Raw genomic sequence first — 19,783 nt, forward strand, 5'->3', positions numbered from 1 at the left:
GAATGTGAAACAGGCCTACAGTAGGAAACTATCTAGTGTTATGAATGAAATTTACTTTGAGTGCTTTTTGATCCCAAAGTGCCGTCCTGGGCGGCCGCCCGGTTCGCCCATATGAGAAACCGCTACTGCACATCTAAAAACCACCTGGAAGCGGAGATGCTGACGGGTCACTGATGTGCGTATGCGTTGACGAGTCAGCTGGGACGTGTTGATGGACCTGATGGCGACAGTATATCGTCCACAAGTGGGAGGAAAGGCTCCAAACGGAATCTGATCCCAGTTTAATGTGTCTAAGCCGTCGCCCAGCGAGGCTCCTCTGACATGCAGAGTCACAAAAGCAACAAAATCTCTCAACTTAGCTTTGCTTCCTCAAACATGGCCAGCAGGTCTGCAGGAGGGCGGGGGGCAGCTCCTGGTCCAGCATCAGAGATGGACCGGCACCATCAAAGACGGGTGTGTCCTGGACACGTGGAGTAATATGGAGATTCTATTGCAATATGGAGAAAGGTTGTTATAGAGCAAAATATTACTGTTTTCCCCAAATGTGATTTTATTCTCATATTGACTTTTGACTGTAAAATTCACACCTGGAAACATCAGATCCTTATGTCCCATCAGTGACACAGACACGCCGTTTTCAGCCCAAATTAGATTTGTGTGAATGAAGTGAGACGTCTTTCCATTTGAGAACATCTGAGCACCACCAGAATCAGAATCAGAATCAGAATCAGCTTTATTTGCCAAGTATGTGTGACCACACAAGGAATTTGACTCCGGATTTTTCTCTGTCCTGTGCACCATACAAAATACAAAATAGCAATAATAATAATAAAATGAAGAAAATGAAGAATAAAGTATTTACAAGAAAGGAATATATAATATATATATATATACACATGTAGTGCAAACAGTGTGATGGTTCACACAATGGCAGGTGGTTTACGGGGAGATCAGGGAGACAGCCTGGGGGAAGAAACTGTTTTTGTGTCACCAGCAATCTCTTCTCCATTTCAGAGAGAAGTATCTATATTAGTCAGTTAGTTAGATAGTTAATTTGAAGCTGATGATCTGAACAGCTGAGCAGCTTTGTTTCCGGTTCCGCTGTGTCTTTAAGCAAAGTAAATGAAGTTGTTGTCAGGCGTTGCTTCTTGGAAGTTACGCCGCTAGGTTGTTTGCGCTGCCTTCAAGTGTAATCGGAACGACCACACTCTGGAAAGACAGAAGCCAAAACACACACGGGCACTGCCCTTCTAAGGACTGCCTGCTCACTCCATATTAAAACTCACTGTATTCAAAACTGGCTGCAATTCACCCAGAGGGCACTCGTGACGTAGTCCTCAATGAAGGAACGGCAGTGAACGGAGCTACATGGCTAAAATAAATATTTACACCTACTTCTAGACTAAAACACACACTTCTTATTTTAGTTTTTGCAAATATAGTATTGGGTTCAGTTTGGTAACAGCTTCAAAAGGTTTGTGAAATAGTAAGATAAGATAAGCTGAACTTTATTGATCCCGCACTGGGGAAATTCACTTGTCGTGGCAGCTCACAAGGACAGGAGTGCAAAAAGCAAAAAGTGTGCAAAAACAGTCACAAAAAATATAGAAGTATAATAAATTAACAATTTACAAGGTACAGTAAAAACAGTACAATATACAGCGATATACAAGTTGTGACAGCTCTGTCCACTCTTCTCTTATCTTGTGAAAAAGTAGTATAAACCTTAAAAAAATATTTTTTGTTTATGCTTTTTCACCTTATGTACTGGTGCATTCCTTTTGTACTCGTAAGTCGTTTAGTTGTTCTCCGACTTTCGAAGCCAGAAGTGACAAACTTCCTACAAACGTAGGAATTCCACCTCTTCAACTCAGTCGAGCCCAGAGGACACTAAACAAAATGGCTGCCCGGAGCATCAACTGCAAATAAAAGCTTTTGTCTTTTTTGTGTTCCATTTACTAAGCCATAAACGCAACACACCCAAAAGTCTGGCAGCATATGATTTCCTCGTAAACGTTGTATTAAAGAGCACAACTGTTGTGTAATAATTTCTTTCAGCTATATCACCAAATAAACGTAATTGAAATCCTTTTTTGTTGTATGTCTATGCTGTGAGGTCTGCTTTTTTTAATTTCCACTCGAAAGTAACTTGTTCAGGCGGTGAACGTCCTAATTTACGAGTTTAAATTTGGGACGTAAAGGCAGCATGAGTCCAGCCAGCAAAGAATCAACGAAACGCTGAACGAACAAGAAAGCTTCTGCATCTCCACCAGAAAACTACGAAATATTTTGAGGGTAAACTTTTCTAACGCCACTTAACGGTTGCATTCGTTCTTTTTAAGACTTTTATGAGAGGGTTTTTCACTTTCAGCAGTCTCCAACCTGCTTTGGGCACCAACATGATTGTGACCAAACGTCTACACGTTGAGTTGATGTTTATTTTAGTTTAGCTAGCAGCGGCCTGTTTGTCTGGCGGGTGTTAACAACATCTTCCCTCTTTATTAACACTTGTGCGCCATCAGAATGACAGCATTAAGCTAAGCGCCAGTCCACAAAATCAGCGCTTCCTGGTAATTCAGTGTAGCGCCCTGGACCAGACTCCATTTAAAATTCAGTGAACTTAAAGATGTTCGAGCTTCCCCGGAGCTCCAGACACCTATTGGAGAGGAATTTAAGAGCTCCCACGACTCCAGAAGGCATTGTGGTGAATTCGATGGATGAACTGTGGTGTTATTTATTTGAAGTTAACATTAACACTTCGGTAAGTGTCAGATTGTTGTTTGAGCCAGGACAGGCGAAACGCTGCAGTCTCAGTTTGTCCACAGGTCAGAAACCCGCAGGATCACGTGATGAACGCTCACAGTCTGAAGGTCTGTTATGGTTTCTTTTGTTTTTACAGTTTAAAGCTTTGACCTCCTGTGACCTCTGATCTCATATCATGGCATCCACGTCGGTCACCAAAATCGGTGGAGTGGTAGTCGTCACTCAGGTCCTTCCTCAGGATGAAACCTCCATCCCGCTCCAGGCTGCTGCTGCTGTCACACAAGCCCCGCCCCCAGCGAAACAGGCCCCGCCCCCAGCGAAACAGGCCCCGCCCCAAGCGAAACAGGGCCCACCCAGCGCCAACACCAAGATGGACGACATGACTGCCGCCTTCCTGCGGGGGGAGCCACAGAGCCTCGGGGTGAGACGCTGATGTTTGTGTCCGTGGTTTTACCCACCACGTTTGTTCTTGTGTCACGTCTCTGTGTGGCGGCGAGTTCGTCCACACGTTCTGAAAATAACGTGCAAGTTAAGTGTTTTTCTTCAGTAAAGTACTTCTTCCACTCCTGTGCTGTGTGTGTGCTCCCAGGTTGTTCAGATCTTCATCGGTGTGCTGTGTATTCTGTTCAGTCTGACCGCCGCCTGCTCGCAGATCCTGATCCTTCACGCTCCGTTCTGCCTCGCCGTCGCCGTATGTAAACTTTATCGACTGTCAGCACATTACAGATTAACAACTTCAGAGACGTCGAAGAGGATGCTCAATGCGTATCTCTGCTGTCGCTCAGTTTGTGATCTCAGGTTCTCTGGCTGTGGCGGCCGCGAGACGGACTTCAGTCAGACTGGTGAGTTTTCATGCTGATGTCAGTCAGTCTTCTGTTCCTCTCTCGCATTTACACGGAAATGTTGCGGATGAAGCGGAAGACTCTTTTGAACGGAAGCCACATGATGGTAAACACGTAAGCCATGAAAACTCAGCTGAACTGTTTCAATCCCGTTTACACCCCGAGGCTTTGGTGCACTGCAGCCTCGTGTGGCCAAAAGGAGAATTACAACAACAAACACTAAATTCTTTCACAGAAAAAATGAAAATAGAGAAAATATCCCGGTAAACCTTTTTTCACCTGTTTTCAGAAAATAAACTGAAAATAGATCACCAGATTTTTTTCTCTCTTGTCTTTCAGGTTCTTTGCACCAGTGGCATAATAATTTCTTTTCTTTATATGAAACAATTTTTAGAAATATTTTGGTTATCCCTGTTATAAGAAATAGGTTTAAGATTCACTCTGGACTCTGATGGACTCCAACGCCATAGCCTAGCAACAGTTTAAACTGTCAGCCAATCAGAAGAAGCCTTGAAATCAAATCGGGGTAGAAAACAGAATGACGGACTGATGCAGTTTGACATGTTTTGAAAATGGTGTCACATTTTTCAGATTCTGCACTAAAATAAAATGTTTAAAGGGTTCAGTCGAGCCTGGATTCAGGCTCCTGATCACATCCCGTCCTCACTTAGAACGTCTCTCGTCTGCATCGTAGCAGTGGGACAGGAAGTGGATGCTGCTCAGAGCGATTTCATTGGTCCAGCCAAACTGACACTCAGCCCGCGTTGTGTGTTTGCTGCAGGTCTGGGCGTCTCTGGTGTGGAACGCGATCAGCGTCGTGCTGGGCCTGGTGGGCGTGGCTCACCTCTGCTGGCTGTTGGCTGATCAGTCCCCCTCCAAACGATTCTGTGGAAGTGAAACCTGGGGGGGCGTCGTGCCCACGGATGAGGAGAGGATGAAGTGCGTCGATAACATGTGGATTCTGAATGTGAGTTGACCGGTCTGACCGATCGGGGCCTCACAGGACTCACCGGCTTTATCGTGATGTTAACTGAGTGAGAAAGCAGACTGAACTACATGAAACTCATCTGTTGTCTGTTTGTATCTGCCAAAGATCATCTGTGAGCAGGATGCTCCACTCTGTTACACCACTGTACACCCAGGGTGTCTGTGCGGTTCGACTGTTCCAGAGTGAGACATCCTCTCTATAAATGATCTCCCATCAGTTTCAGGAGTCACATTCAGAATCAGAATCAGAATTCCTTTATTTATCCCTGAAGGGAAATTCTTGTTCTTACAGACATTGCACATGCAGTATTCCCGACCAAGAAAGGAGAAAAGTGCGGAGTATAAAAAATAGGATAAACATAAACTAAAATCTCAAAGTACAGGTATTTACAAAAACTGTATTCAAGCTCTGTGGTGCATCATGGGAGTATGAGTCTGTTGCTGAACGAGCTCCTGTAGCCGATCGGCACATTGTGGAGAGGGTGAGAGGGAAAGTCCAGTATCGTCCTTATTTTGGACAACATCCTCCTCTCAGACACCACTGTCAGAGAGTCCAGTTCCTCTCCCACAACATGGTGGCCTTCTTGATGATTCTGTTGAGTCTGTTAGTGTCCCTCACCCTCAGGCAGCTGCCCCAGCAGGCAGCAGCATATGTGATGGCACTGGACACCACCGACTCATAGAACATCCTCAGCATCGTCCTGCAGATGTTGAAGGACCTCAGCCGCCTCAGAAAGTAGAGATGGGCCCTTACCTGTGGCCCTTTCTGTAGACATTCATTCGTGTCAGATCAATAAGTCAAAGTTCTGCATGTTTCTGAATCAGGACCGTCAGTGTTCACTGAGGTGTCGGCTCAGTGACGGTCCTACCTGTCTTCCAGGTGTCTGTGTACGGACTTCTCGGCCTCCTCCTGGTTCTGCTCGTCCTGCATGTCTGCGTCGCTGTCACCGTCTGTGTTTTCTCTGCTAAAGCCGTGAGACGCCACAGCCGCTACACCCGCATCACGGTGAGTTACGTCAGCCTCTCGGTGTCTGTATATTCACACATTCTCTCTTTGTTGTTAATGACCAGGATTTTATTTGGTTTCAGCAGGTAGTGAAGGTATAAAAATAATCTTAGTTTACAAAGAGGGATGTTAGCCGGTCCAAATCAAAATTAGACAATTTCTTCTTTGACAGCAGAATGTTCAGCTCATACTGACAAAACAACACGTTTACTCTGACAAACTTGAGCAGAGAAGCTCCTCAGTCTGGTGAAGAATCCCTCGCTTCAGGGGACTCTGCTGTCTCCTCATTGACTCACAGTCCTGAAGGGCCACAGACGTGAGGCGTCGCTGTAAAGTTGCATTGTGGGAAATGTAGGATTTGGCATTTAGGGACTAAAGGTCAGGATGTCTCCACCTCTTAACTACCTTTATGGAAGTGACAGGTGGTTTAACAGCTGATGGTGAGTTTACAGTTTGACCTTTGACCTGCAGGTGGAGGTCGATGATAACTTTTCAGCGTCTGCACATGACTCTGATGTCGCCCTGTTGGGCAGCGATGGCGAGGAAACCTCCACATCGGCTCCAAACTCACCGTGAGAGGACGACAACATCTCTGAATACCACTAGTGATACTGCAGTAATACGTCAGGAAAACCGACAGAATACTAACGCAGTCTGTGGTCCGTTTCTCTGCTTCTGTTTCACATTTTGTAGCGCTGCATTGTGGGTCGTTCAGGGCTGATCTGCTGGTGGTTGAGTTAAAATGTGGCATCAAATGAATACACACTGAAAGTGAAGACTGACTGGCTGACACAAACTGAATGAACTCATGAGATGACGATGTTTGCACTTTTATTCTCTCTGTTTGTGCTTGTATTCAATAAATGAGTTTTTTCACTGTCGTCTGAAGAACATGAAGGTTTGATGCATTCATGAACAGAAAGTTAATCCACAGCAGTTTTCGTCATCTTTTCATTCAGAGCCCCTCAGTTTCCAGCAGTTTGACGTGTCTCGGCGTCTTTCCTGTGACTCGGTTCAAACTGCTGCTTTGGAGTCCAGCTTTGGTTTGGTGGGGTTTGTAAGGCAGCAGACAGACCGAAGGGGTTTAGATGATTCTGTGTCGGTGCCGAGGCAGCTCAGAGCTTCCATCAGCAGCTCGTCACTTCGTTATTGATTTCCTGAGTTGGAGCCGCATTAAATGATGAAGAAGAAGAAGAGGAGGAGGCAGGAAATGGAGCCGAACCCGAGCTCAGAGCCATCGGGACCGCATGGCTCGCTGCAGCTGAGGTGAGCTGATCAATACCTCTATTGATTTGTACAGTCTCTTTATTCAAATGCATTGATTTCATGTCAGGAGCTTGTTACTCACATTGTGAGGACATTACTGTGTTAACACACTGGTGAGGACTCTCCACCATGTAAATCATCACATTTCAGGGTGAAGACTTGGTTTAAGGTTAGACTGAGGTTAGGGTTACAGTGAAGGCAACCCCCCAGGTGTGTGTATGTGTGTGTTAAACCTAAACACATTCAGTCTGATGCAGAAAATCACTTTGTCCCTGTTTACTTTGGGTGAGATGAACTCTTCAGCAGATCATCCACGCCGACAGAGCAGCTGCAGACCACTGGATGATCGGTCTTCTGGTATTCATCACACTGATGCTGGTGATTTCCATGTGTCCTTTGTTGTGGGACAGTGTCAGACCTCAGTGCAGAACTTGTCTCTCCTGGTTACATGGAGTTGGAGCTCCACACTGTGCAGCTGTCATGTCAGACATGGCAGGGGGCTGTGAGATCTCTGAGTGCTTGAAAGGAAATATTAACTCAGGAATTTAACATCAGCAGGAAACCAGCTGCCTGCAGGCCTCAGCTGCAGTCTGATCTGCTTCTGCTGCCTCCTCAGACGGAGGACGATGTTCACATCCAATTGTTTTGTGTCGTGTGGTGGATGGTTTCAATGTGCCGACAGGTAAGCTGATGTAGACTGATGTCTGTGTCTGTATTGCAGCTTCTGCAGAAGGACCAGCAGGGAACATGGTGAGTCACAGTCCACTTGTCTTTCTCTGCACCGTATTACCCGTCTATCTGTCTTTGTGTCTGTCTGCTTATGTTGACGTACTAACTGGCCATCTGTCTGTCTGTCCTCAGCAACAGGAGGATCTGAAAACTTTTGGGGTGAGTTCACTGCCCAAATGCTAACAGATTTACCATAAACCTGCAGAATTAAACCTGACTGCTCAGTGTTATCAGCCAGTTTGATCTTATCAGAAATGTTTATCTCTGAGAAGTCATTGAGAGTCTCTGCTACGTAGTCTGTATGTTTCTGCAAACCAGTTGACACTTAACACATCTTTATGTTTTTATTTTCTGTTTTGACAGAACAGACATACTGTTGTGCTTAACCTCTGGTACGGTTTAGACATTAAAAACACTTGCTGAGGGTTAGGAAAAGCTCAAGTTTGCCTAAAAATACCTTTGTTTGTGGCATCAGCAGAAGCACATCCAACAAGACACTGAAAAGCTTCCAGTTGTGTTTGGAGCAACAAACACTGTTATGAAATGTCCCAGTGGTTGCTAACATGAGCTGGTTGTTGGCTGCTCTGGTCACTTTATAGCATCAAATAACTAATTAAAACCAAAGTGATCAGAAAAATGAACACCTGAACAAACATCAGTGTGATAGGAACTTCCTAAAATGACAGAAACCATCTTTGAGAAGAATTTATTTGTCGTGTACTTGGAGTTTTTAGTTTGGCTCAAGTCCCATCTGCTAACATGGAGGGGAAGGAGCTTATGAGCTGTACTGCAGCCGGCCACCAGGGGGAGCTCTCATGTCGTGCATCTTCCTTTCCAGTCAGTGGTTTGAACACATCCTGAGTGCGGAGCTGATGGAGTTATTGTGTCTGCAGGGAGATGAAGAACCTCATATTGCAAAACCTGAGGAACAGTAATGACACAACACGTGTGTGATGCAACTTTAATGATCTGCTGCTCATCATCATCACTGAGCCGTTTAATGGAACCATTAGCTTAATGGAGAACAACTTCCTGACTGTTTCTACAGCATTTATCTCAAAACCTCATGGGACCTTTAGCTGTAACATTTTGTGGTGGCAAGTCCTCTTGTTCTCAGCACTCTGCGGTTGATTGGTACAGATGAAAACACTTCAGACAAACACAAATGTAAATATGCAATTCAGTTTCAGTCTATAGGCAGTCTACCTATAGCAGCATAACTAGGGTCCAGCCTGGGCCAGCCCTGACTATAAGATTTAAGAGGAAAGTTTTAAGTCTATTCTTAGACATAGAAAGGGTGTCCGCCTCCCGGACCGAAACCGGAAGATGGTTCCACAGTAGAGGAACTTGATAACTAAAGCCTCTGGTTCCCGAGCTACTTTTGGAATCTCTCGGCACTAATCATGCTTTCATCCTTAATCTGTCCACAAGGAGGTGGTAGAAGAAGAGCTGAAGGTTTTCTCATTCATGTAGACATGATTTTTCAGTGACTTCCTGTGGTGTGACATCACTTCCTGTCCAGGCAGTGGAAATGGTGCTTGGGCTGCTGGACGTCTCTCTGGCTTCACTCCTGCTGCAGGTGGAAACTTTCTTCAAGAAGGAAATCTTCGTTGTTTTCATTACAGGAGTATGGGTGAGGGCACTGTTAGTACTACTATAGTACAGTTAGTACTGTTATACACTCCTACAAGCCTATCTACACAGTCCAGACGCCTTGCTTTAACTCTTTGAGTGAATATGACCTGGATGACTGAGAATCTCCACAGATAATTACTGTTATAGAACTTTTAGTACTGTAACACTCACAGTACTGTTCAATACACCAGTCAGAATGCAGGTTTTACTGGTACATGTGGTCTTGATCCACCTCAGAAACCCGACACGTTCAGCTGCAGCTCAGTGTCGATGTTCTCCTTTCAGACCATCCTGAGAGGCTTCGGTCTGGTGTGTGGAGGCAGGAAGCCCGCCTACTGCTGCGTGAGTCTACCACTACGTCCATCTCAACACACAGTCTGTTTCTCACGCACACATCGACAGGACTAATGAGAGCTTTGCGAACCTGTTGGAAGAGTAGATTGGTCCAAAGGTCCAAGGACAATAAGACATATATTACAAAGAACAAAATCTATCTATCTTTGAACTGATCAGTATATAGATCATATATATGACCAGAGGATTATGATGTCCCACTTAAAACTGGGGCTGGTAAATTTCATTGCTTTAAGTACCAATACAACAATGTCAAACTACTAACCTGCATTCATGTGAAACTAGGAAAGAGATGGTTGAACAGCTTATGTACTTGGTTACATTCCACCACAGACACTCAGCAGACTAAAGGCCGTCACTGTGGGCGTGACATGAAACAACAGTAAAATGTCAAATACTCGTCCAATGAATGTAATGGATTGAAATTGCTCACACGTGCAGCAGTGTGAATTCGTCAACATTTGATCCGGTATGTGGATTTGCTACACAGGAATATTACTGTGATACTGCAGAACAAGCAGGACAGGGACTGGCAGAAGATATGCTTGATCATACAGGGTGATAACATCCACACACCCTTGACAGACCTGCTGTCCGTTTTACTCAGCATTGATGGTTGATGAATTTACTGTGAAAGATCTGAGAAAAAGGTGATGTTGCTTTTGAAGGTATGGAGTTTTGGCAAAGTAAAACTTCCGTCCACAATTCAGGGAGCCCTTAATGCCTGAGAGAACTCACACGACATGAACTGTTGACTGTACGCGGTGACTTTGATTCCAGGTGAGGATTAACGTGTCTGCCCACTTGGCCTCTGTGATGTTCTCAGCTGTAGCCTTTGGTGCCATGGTGAGACACGTGCCGTACCAACAGCACCGATACTGCAGGACCTCTTCCTGTGGATACGTCAGCCACGAGACCATGGTGGGTTCCCTGTGAGCACAGACAGGCGGTCTGTTGTGTTCATGATCTGCTGCACTTAATCACTGAGTTGAACAATCGTGTCCAGAAGAAGCGCCTTGGCAGAGGAATGCAGTTCAGGACCACAACATCACCAGTTCAATTCCAGAAGAAGCAGGCGAGAGAAAAGTACTGCTAGAAACCTACAGTTTATCCTGATAAAGTGCTTTTCTCATCATCCTGTTGTTTTTAGCTCTCAGCATGTAGTTACCATCAAGAGTACCCATTTAACCCTGCAGTCCCACAACACTGAGAGACTCACAATGGAGAGCTTAAAAAGAATCACAACTGAAACAAGGACAGTATTCACACAGAACAGAGGGAGGACACCATCTCATCGACTTCTCTTGCAAATGGACTTGCATGTTTTTGAATTTTTATTTCAAGCTTAACTTGTGTTGTCTCCTCAGGTTCTGGTCGGTGGGATCTTGGCCATCCTCATCACCATCTTTGTGGTGGAGACGCTCATCAGCCTGGCAGTCATTTTGACTGGTCTTTGCTCCATGTTTTTTGACTATCCACAGGTCTGATGACCACCTCACTGTTTTACGATCATCTTCTTGTTCCTCTCAGTTAGAATACCACAACAAAAGGGCTATATTTTCATACTGGCTCCTCCTGACCAGCCCATCCTGTTGTTCTTGTTTCCCACAGCAGCCCGAGGACCCTGAACACAATGGCAACCTCTGAGCCTCTCTGTCCCCCCCTCCTCAAAGCCAGGAGACACTTGGAGATACTGTCATGAAGACAGACAGCTGACAGACAGCTTCTGATCCGACTGCAGCCGTACAAATAACCGCTGACCAACAGAACAGATTTTGCTTCAACATTTGGGGGTCATTTTGGGTTGTCGTTTACTTTATTCCTGTATTCTGGTGAATATTTATGTTTGTGCTTCAATTTATGCCTGAAATGAAGTCAAATTTTTAATTAAGTGAGTGATTTATATGTTTTTGCTGTGGTTAACGTGTTTCCTGCCGCCCCCTGAAATCTGCACCAATGGTACTAACGTCCAATCACTGAAGTTACAGTAACTTACTTTATATAAAGTATACTCGTGTGTGTGTGTGTATGTTAACTACAATTACCTCTAATGTTATCTTAAAGAATAAAACCCTTCAACCAATGCATGTCTCACTACACTCATATTACCGTAGTCTAATGTATATTTTGTCTGTTCATGTGATTGTTGGATTAACCTTTGTTTTGTACTGCATATTTTACTTGCATGATTAATGCTGAAGTTTAACAAAAATGAAAGTGGAGAATCAAGAAGTGAGGCACCAGAGCCTTAACATAAAGTGATATTTATGAAAGTGACATATTTGTCATTGGAGGGAACTCACTCCAACGAAATTCGTGCTCTGCATTTAACCCACGCAAGTGACGTGCACACACACACACACAGCAAACCCGGGGCAGTGGGCGACCGCGTGCAGCGCCCGGGGAGCAGTGGGGGTTAGGTACCTTGCTCAAGGGTACCTCAGCCATGGACACCAGGACGGGGAATCGAACCAGTGATCCACCGGTTACGGGTCCGACACCCTAACTGCTGATCCACGACTGCCCCAGACTTTAGACTTTAGACTTTTGTGGTAAAATGCATTTATTTGAATTTTAAATCATGTTTTCATTTTTCTCTGTATTTGTATTACAAAGAAACTACAAAGTGGGATTTCTCTGAATTATTTACCGGTTACTGTGGCCATGCAGACAGTTTAAAGATGTGATTTTCAACACATTAGAAACACACTGTAATGGCTGGTGGGACACTGTGACAGCTTCTTGTGCTTCCGGTCCGAAATGTCTGGCTCAGCCAATTTAATTCTCGTAGGAGAAGAACTCCACTCTCTGGAACTTCAGGTTATGTACGGGGAGCTTGTGAAGTGGTTCAAAATGATTTATGGGGTAAAAAACATTTTTCTGCCAGTGTTCATTATGTTTTGGTCCATAGACAAAGTTCCATTAGATTACCCAATTTTCCCCAGCGATCAATAAAGTATTCTGATTCCGATTAGATTTCACTTTTTCGGCTTTTTTGTAGTGAAATACCTTTCTGTATTTGAATATTTGTGGGCTCACAGGCTAGTTTACAGCATTTACACCATCTTGGTTTCACACATCAATCCATTAAGTGTGTGTTTTGTTTTAGCCAGACTGCGTCTGCTGTAACTCTCATTAGGACAATTTATGAGAACTATAATGCAAAAAATCAAAACCTTATTATTGTGGTAATGTTCATGCATAATCAGAATTGGAGTTAGCCTACAATAACATAACGCTGCTAGTTGTAAATCTTTAACCGAAAAGAAAAACAAATAGGCCTTTCAATTCTAACATATAATCAATACCATATTTACAAAAGCTAATTTTTGTGTGTAGACGTATGTGTGAATAATTATTTTAGCCACTTGGCTCCATTCAATTCTGTTCATTGAAGACGACCTCGCGAGCGCCCTCTGGGTGAACTGCAGCCAACTTTCAGTACATTGGGGTCAGTATGGAGTGGACAGGCTGTCCGTAGAAGGCTGTGGCTGTGGCTCAGCTACGATTGTGCCTGAAAGCGCCTGCCTTTTATTTTGAAGCTCGTAACCGGATGTGGATTCTGGCTCAAATGATCCACAGGACGTTAGCTGGCGTTTCTCCGCTGTCAGTAGGTTTCTGCTCTCTCTGCTGTGATCCTGGCGCTGTTCATTTGTTTGATTTGTGTGGACATGTGGACAATAAAAAGTGTAGACTTTGATGTAGAAACGTGTCCTGTTCGGAGGGTTTTAATCCCCCTGAATGAAGCCTCTAGCGGCAGTTCATGTTAGCTAAAGTTAGCTGATAAAGTGTGCTCACAGTTCATGTTTCAGTCCGACGTGAAGACCAGTATGCTGTCCGTGTGCTTAGCCGGGTTAGCCGCGGAGCTCATGTCCGTGTTAAAAAGCTGAACAAACGTGTTTATATGAGAAGCAGCAGAGTGGCCGTTAAAGCGGTAAAGTGTCCCCTGGTGTCCTGTCCTGTCTGACCTCAGATCAGCTGGCTGTGTCTCCTGCAGACGTTTCCTGTTGGAGCTCATTTTGACTGCAGCTGATGATTCATCTGCTGACTGTTTTCTCCATGAATCCACTGATTGTTTGCTTTGTCAAACTTATATAATAACTTATATTAACAGTGAGACATGTGGTCCCACTGAGCCAGAGGACAAAGTGACTCCTTCACAGAGTTTGTTCAGTCCAAAGCTAACATGATCACAAACACACTGAGAGGAAAAGCAGCAAAGCTTCACATCCAGCACACGTTTTTACAGGAGAAAACACTGAACACATCATCAATGCAGCTGATCAGTAAGTTTTGGTCCATTAATAAGTGCTACTTAATTAACCTAATCAGCTGTGCTCGCTGCTCTCTTGTCTTCCAGCTCAGGTGAGGAAGCAGCATGGACAAAGTGAGGAGGATCCTGGTTTATGTCTGTAAGGAGCGAGCAGCTCCTCAGCGAGCTCAGTTTGTTCAGGTCAGTTTGTTACACTCAGAGTGTTGGATTGTTCCTTTACTCACTCACTTTGCTGACTGTCATTACATTCTGTCAGTAAGTCGTACCTGGGATCAGTTTCTTCTTCTCCTGTTGTCAGAGTGTGACGGGTCACTTCAGTGACTGCGGTGGCGACGAAGTGGAGGTGAACTTCTCTCTGGAGAGAAACCAGTTCATCCTTTACCGAAGAGACAGAGGACGGGGGATAACTCTGAAGGTCACACACACAAAACATCCACTTCCTGTCTTTATCAGTACACGACCTTTGACTGAGACGTCCTGTGACAGGACGTAACACACTCGACACAGACATGAGACGCCAACACACCTGCATGTCTTAGCTTACAGTGAGACAGCAGACTGTCACAGCTGTAAACTGTTTGTTGAGTCTGTGCAGATCTCCTGGTCGTGGTTATCCACATAGAGGTGAAGAAGCCTCTTAGGTGAGCGGCGAAACATCTTAAAGAATCTATGATGGAGTCCAGCTGCCCTGACTCAGCTCTGCATGGACACACATACTTTGTATACTAACACGATGGCTTATGATTGGTGTGGGCTCCTTTGGTGAAGGATGATCCGGTGTTTCCTCTGCTAAACGAGATGAGAAAGGAAGCACTGAAGCACCTTTCAAAGTGCTCTCAACATGGCTGCCTTTCAGATCCTTCCACCTCATTTTCTCTCCTAGAGACCTGCCTTCTGTCCCATCAAACACCTGTCAGCCACAGAGGCAGCTGAGATCCCACTGGACGTTCAGCAGCGTGGGATAGATGTGGGCGTGGCCATTGTCCTACAGACAGCCGATCAGAGAGTGTTGCTGACACGGCGGGCGAATGAGCTTCGGATTTTTCCCAACGTCTGGGTTCCTCCAGGTCTGACACTCACCGACGCTTGTTAAAGAGCAGGATTGTTTGTGGACTGAAAGTCAGGATTAGATTAATTTGTCTAATATCAACGTCTGGAGTCTTTTAGTGTTTTTAAGGCTCACGTTTCTCGGCTTTGTTGTTTCCAGGTGGCCATCTTGAACCGGATGAGACGGTAAATCCGTTCCCGTTTCTGAATGTGCTTTTATTTGATGTTTTCACAGTGTTACTTGCTCTTCACTGAATACGGTGACTCACGGCACAACAAACTTTTTACTATGTGTAGCTGCTGGACGCAGGCCTCAGGGAGCTGAAGGAGGAAACTGGACTGAAACTTGAACCAGAGGAAGCTTCTCCTAAAATACTGGGACTCTGGGAGGTGAGGCAGACAGGCAGTGAAACATTTGGGCTAAAAACCCAAACCAGATTTCATCAAACACATTCTTAAGATAAGATAAGATGAACTTTATTGATCCCACAGCAGAGAAATTCACTTGTCATGGCAGCTCACAAGAACAGAATAGAGTGCAAAAAGCAAAAATGTGCAAAACAGTTTCAAAAATAAAAGTTATAAATGAACAGTTTTAAAGTAAACACTACAATATACTGCTATACAGGCTGTATACACATCAGCATAGTGGTGGAAGGTGATGATTGTGGGTAAGTATTGCACAGTTCTGTAAGGATATGGAGGAGAAGAGGACCAGACTGTTGAGCTGTACAGTCTAACAGCAGTGGGAATGAAGGAGCTGCTGTAGCTCCTTCCTACACTGAGGGTGTAGCAGTCTGCCGCTGAAGGAGCTGCTCAGAGCCTCCACTGTCTGATGCAGAGGGTGAGAGGTGTTGTCCATGATGGATGTCAGCTTGGCTAACGTCCTCCACGATGACTGACCTGTACTCCGTCTCATTCCCCTCAGACACACAGCCAACAACGGCTGAGTCGTTAGAGAACTTCTGGAGGTGACATCTGCATTGAAGGTGAAGTCCGAAGTGTAGAGGGTGAAGAGGAACGGTGAGAGCACCTTGTGCTGCAGACCACCACCTCAGACACACAGTTACGCAGTCTCACATACTGGGGCCTGTTGGTGAGGTAGTCGATGATCCAAGCAGCTAAATGTCCGTCCACTCCTGCTCTCTCAGCAGTACCGGTTGATTTGTCTTGAATGCGCTTGAGAAGTCAAAAAACATGATTCTCACAGAGAATCTTCTGCTCCACTCTGCCCCCCACAAATGAAAGCCCTCTTCTTCTGGTGCAGCAGGGCTTTCAGCTCAGGGGTCACCCAGGGCTTGTTGCTGGAGAATCACCGTACCCTCCGGGTTGGCAAGGTGTTCTCCACACAGAAGTTAATGTGTACTAACAAAACGATGCAGGCACAGTTAATGCTGTGTCTGCATCCTGGTCACTGCACTGTGGAGCGACTCACAGGCGGCTGCCACATCGGCCGAGGGAGGGATGTACACATTAAACACAATAACGTGCAAAAACTCCCTTGGGATGTAATAAGGCCGAATGCCAACAGCAAGTAACTTGATGTCTTTAGTGCAGACTTGTTCCTTAACAGAGATGTGCCCCACGTTGCACCATCTCTCATTAACACTAACACCGCCAGCCCCCGCCTTACCACAGTCCTCCACTCTCCGGTCAGCACGCACCAGTTTAAAACCATCCAGGGAAACCACAGAGTCCGGTATCAGTCCATTCAGCCAGGCCTCAGTGAAACACATAAGGCTGCACTCCCTCTGCAGCCGGATCAGGGCCGTAAGCTCGTCGGTCTTATTGGAGAGGGAATGGACATTTCCCATAATAACGGAGGGTAGATATGGTCTGTACCTCCGTCTCCTCTCCTGGATATGTCGTCCTGCTCAGAGGGCCGCGTAGAGCTAACAGCTGATCCCTGGTGTAAACAGTAGAGCCATGGCTGAAGCTGAAGGGGTTCCCAGTGGAGTGCAAAAAGGTCAAAAAACAGCAAAAGGCAAAAAACAAAACAAATAAAAGTAGTCTCTCTGTGTGCACATTTGCGACAGGAATTGACCACATTAAAGAAAACAAGTAAAACACGGCAAGAGAAAGTAGAACATACTTAAAAGAAGAGAAGAGGGGGCAGAGCTGCCACAGCGCTGCTGCTGCTCCTGCAGCGCCATCTTATAATCTTCTTACATGTTTCATTAAATTGTTGCTGTGTTCCACAATCAGCCCTTTTTTTAATGAGTTGAATGTGCGTATGAGCTGCAGTTTAATGTGTGCAGTTTGTGGAGAAACGAGTCAGTCAGGCAGCTTTGGAAGGTTTATCTTTAGGCTAACAGTTTCCATCTGCTTCCAGTCTTTGTGCTAAGCTAGGCTGGTCATGGCCTGACTTAGCTCTGTAGTGGAGGTGATGATCTGAGTGAGGCATCTGGAAAAGACAGAGAACACAATGAGAGCATTCGTGTGTGTGTGTGTGTGTGATTACTGGTGTATTTGACTAAAACCAACCTGTGTGTCTGCCTGTCAGTCAGTGTATCCCCCCATGCTGTCCAGAGGACTTCCTCAGAGACATCACGTAGTCATCTACATGCTGCTGCACTCGTCCCTGACTCACCTGCAGCTACAGGTACATCTGACCTCACGGGCTTCTTGGTGGATGTTTGATATGAGACAGCACGATAACTCCATCGAGCTCCATGTTGTGTCTCCACCCTGCAGGCCTGTCTGAGCCCGTCTCCCGCTGAGGTCAGTGCCTGTCTGTGGGCTGACGGTCACCTCGTCAGAGCCATCGTGTCCGCCGTGGACGGGGAGGACGCTGAGGTTCGAGTGGACCGCCTTCCAGGCGGCATCAGGTGTAAATCGGATCACGTCAAGCTGTCCTCGTCTCTTCTGATGCTGTCTGGTCTTCAGCTCGAGCTTTGCGTCTGACTTGATGTTCCGTTTGTGTCCGGTGCACCACAGTCGATCTTTTACAAAGCGATTATGTTGAACACTTGTGTTATTAGCTTGTTGAATGTGCTCATTTTCTTTCTATTCTTCATGAATTACCGGAGGATGCATGTTAATTTTTTTTTGATATTTGATAATTAATGATGTCCCTGTGTTAGTTAAAGGTTTAACTAACTAACCTTGTGTGAAGCTCAGACTGTAGTTTCCAGTTTCATGACTAATTCCACAACAGGATGTTTTCACGGACTGAGCCGGACTCTGACTGCAACCTCCTGCTGTGTTTCCAGTGTCTCGCAGGTTTCCACAGAAGGAGCTCTGAGCGACTCCACGCTGCCTCTGACGGTGTTCGTCAGCCGGGCGCCAGTCAGCGGCCCAGATGTGGAACGGGTCAGCACCGGCACCAAATTTGCCTTGGAGCTGTGGCTGAAGAGCCTGGAAACCTCTGACCCGTGACCCTTAACCCCCACCAGCAGCCTGCAGGCAACAACAAGTTCAGTTCTGGATCAGAGACATGACTGTGACGTTTATTGTGAAGTACTTCAAATCCTGTCCGTATTTTTCAGTAAAACCCTGAGAGGAAGTGACTCTCAAACTTCCTGCTGAGGCTTCAACCACAAATACCTTGAAGCCTGACAACTGAGCAAAATGCATCAGCTGATGAAGATCATGCGAGACAATGGAAAATTCAGATCAGGAAAAAAATAGTCTCTGAGGTGAAAGTATTTTGTTTCAAACAGATTTTTAAAAAAGTTTGTACAGCTGGACAAATGTCCATATAGTTGTGGTCACATATGTCTCAACAGTTTTCATTGTTTCTTTAGTTTGGTGAAACAGCGCCCCCCTGGGCTGTAATGGCTGGCTTTCATCAGTCTCTGTGGCCACATGTGGTATTGCACACAGACTCAGAAGCAGGTGAAGGTGATTTAAAAGTCTTATGAGAGTTCTGTACTCGAACTAATAATAATAATAGAGTTTAACTTGAATTTTTATCCAGTCCTGAAATGCTTTTGAATAAACTACTTATTTTCAGTCTTCACTTTCATATATATTTCAATATTTGAGGTCTTTCAGTTGCACATTTTGTGTTTTCAGATTCACCTTCTTTTTTTACGGTTTAAAATCTTATTTTTTCGGGTTTTAGATCGTTTTTTTGCTTTCAGATCTTGTTCATTTTTGGGTCTTTCCCCTGTGGAATTATATTCATGCCACAGTTCTGAGCGCGCACAGGGAAAGTTAGTGAAACTGGTGGAACGGATCCACACGAGCACGTCGACTGGACACTGGATATAAATGCTTGTCCTCTGGTCAGCGGCGTTAGTTATTTCACCGAAGAAGAATTTAGGAGTGACCTCATTTGAAGTGATGTTTGTGTGTCTGCACGCCGTCTTCTGCTGTCGGCAGCTTGTCTGCACTCTCACTGCAACTTTAACTGAGTCACTGCACTGCACAACAATGTCTGTAATAAACTGAAAACACTTTGAAACAAGAAGTGTTCACACATTGCTGCCTGAGTAAATGACACATGGTCTCACAGAGGACTTCTTATGGCTACTTTTTAATATTAAGTTAAAGTAGCTGGAATACAGTTTCATGTAATCCCGCTGAACTACAATATTTCTTATCACCATCAGGCGTAGTTTGATTACCTTTCTTTGTAAAGTGTTTGTCGTCATATGAGCAGGTAGCAGGTGAGGAGGTTTTCCTGTGCCTGACATATCAGTGACATGTTAACGATAAACAGAAATAAGCAGAGGAAGATTAGCAGCCGTTCATTTTATGTTCAGAAAACCACAGAAAGTGAAACCACATGAATAAGAGCCAGTTCACAGAGTGTTGTGTTCAATGCACTCACTCTGTCGGTCAGTCACTGTGTGCTATCGCAGGGCCTCGCTGTTTAATGGCGGCACTGGGAGACGTGTTACTTACAGCACAGCACACAGTCACAGTCTTATCAAT

At 45.1% G+C, this 19,783-nt stretch overlaps 2 protein-coding genes across 6 annotated transcripts; both read left to right on the forward strand.

Moving 5' to 3' along the window:
• The first annotated feature begins 2,150 nt into the window (after positions 1-2,150).
• Positions 2,151-6,491, forward strand: si:dkey-7j14.6 (uncharacterized protein LOC556585 homolog). 3 transcript variants are annotated; one of them, XM_046400246.1, is made up of 9 exons: positions 2,151-2,295; positions 2,900-3,073; positions 3,116-3,184; positions 3,353-3,454; positions 3,549-3,605; positions 4,387-4,572; positions 5,473-5,598; positions 6,070-6,170; positions 6,292-6,491. In XM_046400246.1, exons 2-9 carry the CDS (start codon positions 2,939-2,941, stop codon positions 6,317-6,319), a joined length of 804 nt encoding a protein of 267 aa, XP_046256202.1. In that variant the 5' UTR covers positions 2,151-2,295; positions 2,900-2,938; the 3' UTR covers positions 6,320-6,491. The 3 variants fall into 3 exon arrangements, with proteins under 3 accessions (XP_046256202.1, XP_046256201.1, XP_046256204.1); XM_046400245.1 differs by having other exon boundaries at positions 2,900-3,184; XM_046400248.1 differs by lacking the exon at positions 4,387-4,572 and having other exon boundaries at positions 2,900-3,184.
• Positions 6,492-13,038: 6,547 nt separating this feature from the next.
• On the forward strand, positions 13,039-18,869 carry nudt17 (nudix (nucleoside diphosphate linked moiety X)-type motif 17). 3 transcript variants are annotated; one of them, XM_046400243.1, is made up of 9 exons: positions 13,039-13,868; positions 13,943-14,035; positions 14,154-14,270; positions 14,739-14,922; positions 15,063-15,088; positions 15,200-15,292; positions 17,406-17,504; positions 17,597-17,730; positions 18,115-18,869. In XM_046400243.1, exons 2-9 carry the CDS (start codon positions 13,961-13,963, stop codon positions 18,278-18,280), a joined length of 894 nt encoding a protein of 297 aa, XP_046256199.1. In that variant the 5' UTR covers positions 13,039-13,868; positions 13,943-13,960; the 3' UTR covers positions 18,281-18,869. The 3 variants fall into 3 exon arrangements, with proteins under 3 accessions (XP_046256199.1, XP_046256198.1, XP_046256200.1); XM_046400242.1 differs by having other exon boundaries at positions 13,041-13,192; XM_046400244.1 differs by having other exon boundaries at positions 13,041-13,188.
• Positions 18,870-19,783: the final 914 nt, after the last annotated feature.

The sequence above is a fragment of the Scatophagus argus genome, chromosome 9 (assembly GCF_020382885.2).
Source record: "Scatophagus argus isolate fScaArg1 chromosome 9, fScaArg1.pri, whole genome shotgun sequence".
In the NCBI taxonomy this organism is placed as follows: domain Eukaryota; kingdom Metazoa; phylum Chordata; class Actinopteri; family Scatophagidae; genus Scatophagus; species Scatophagus argus.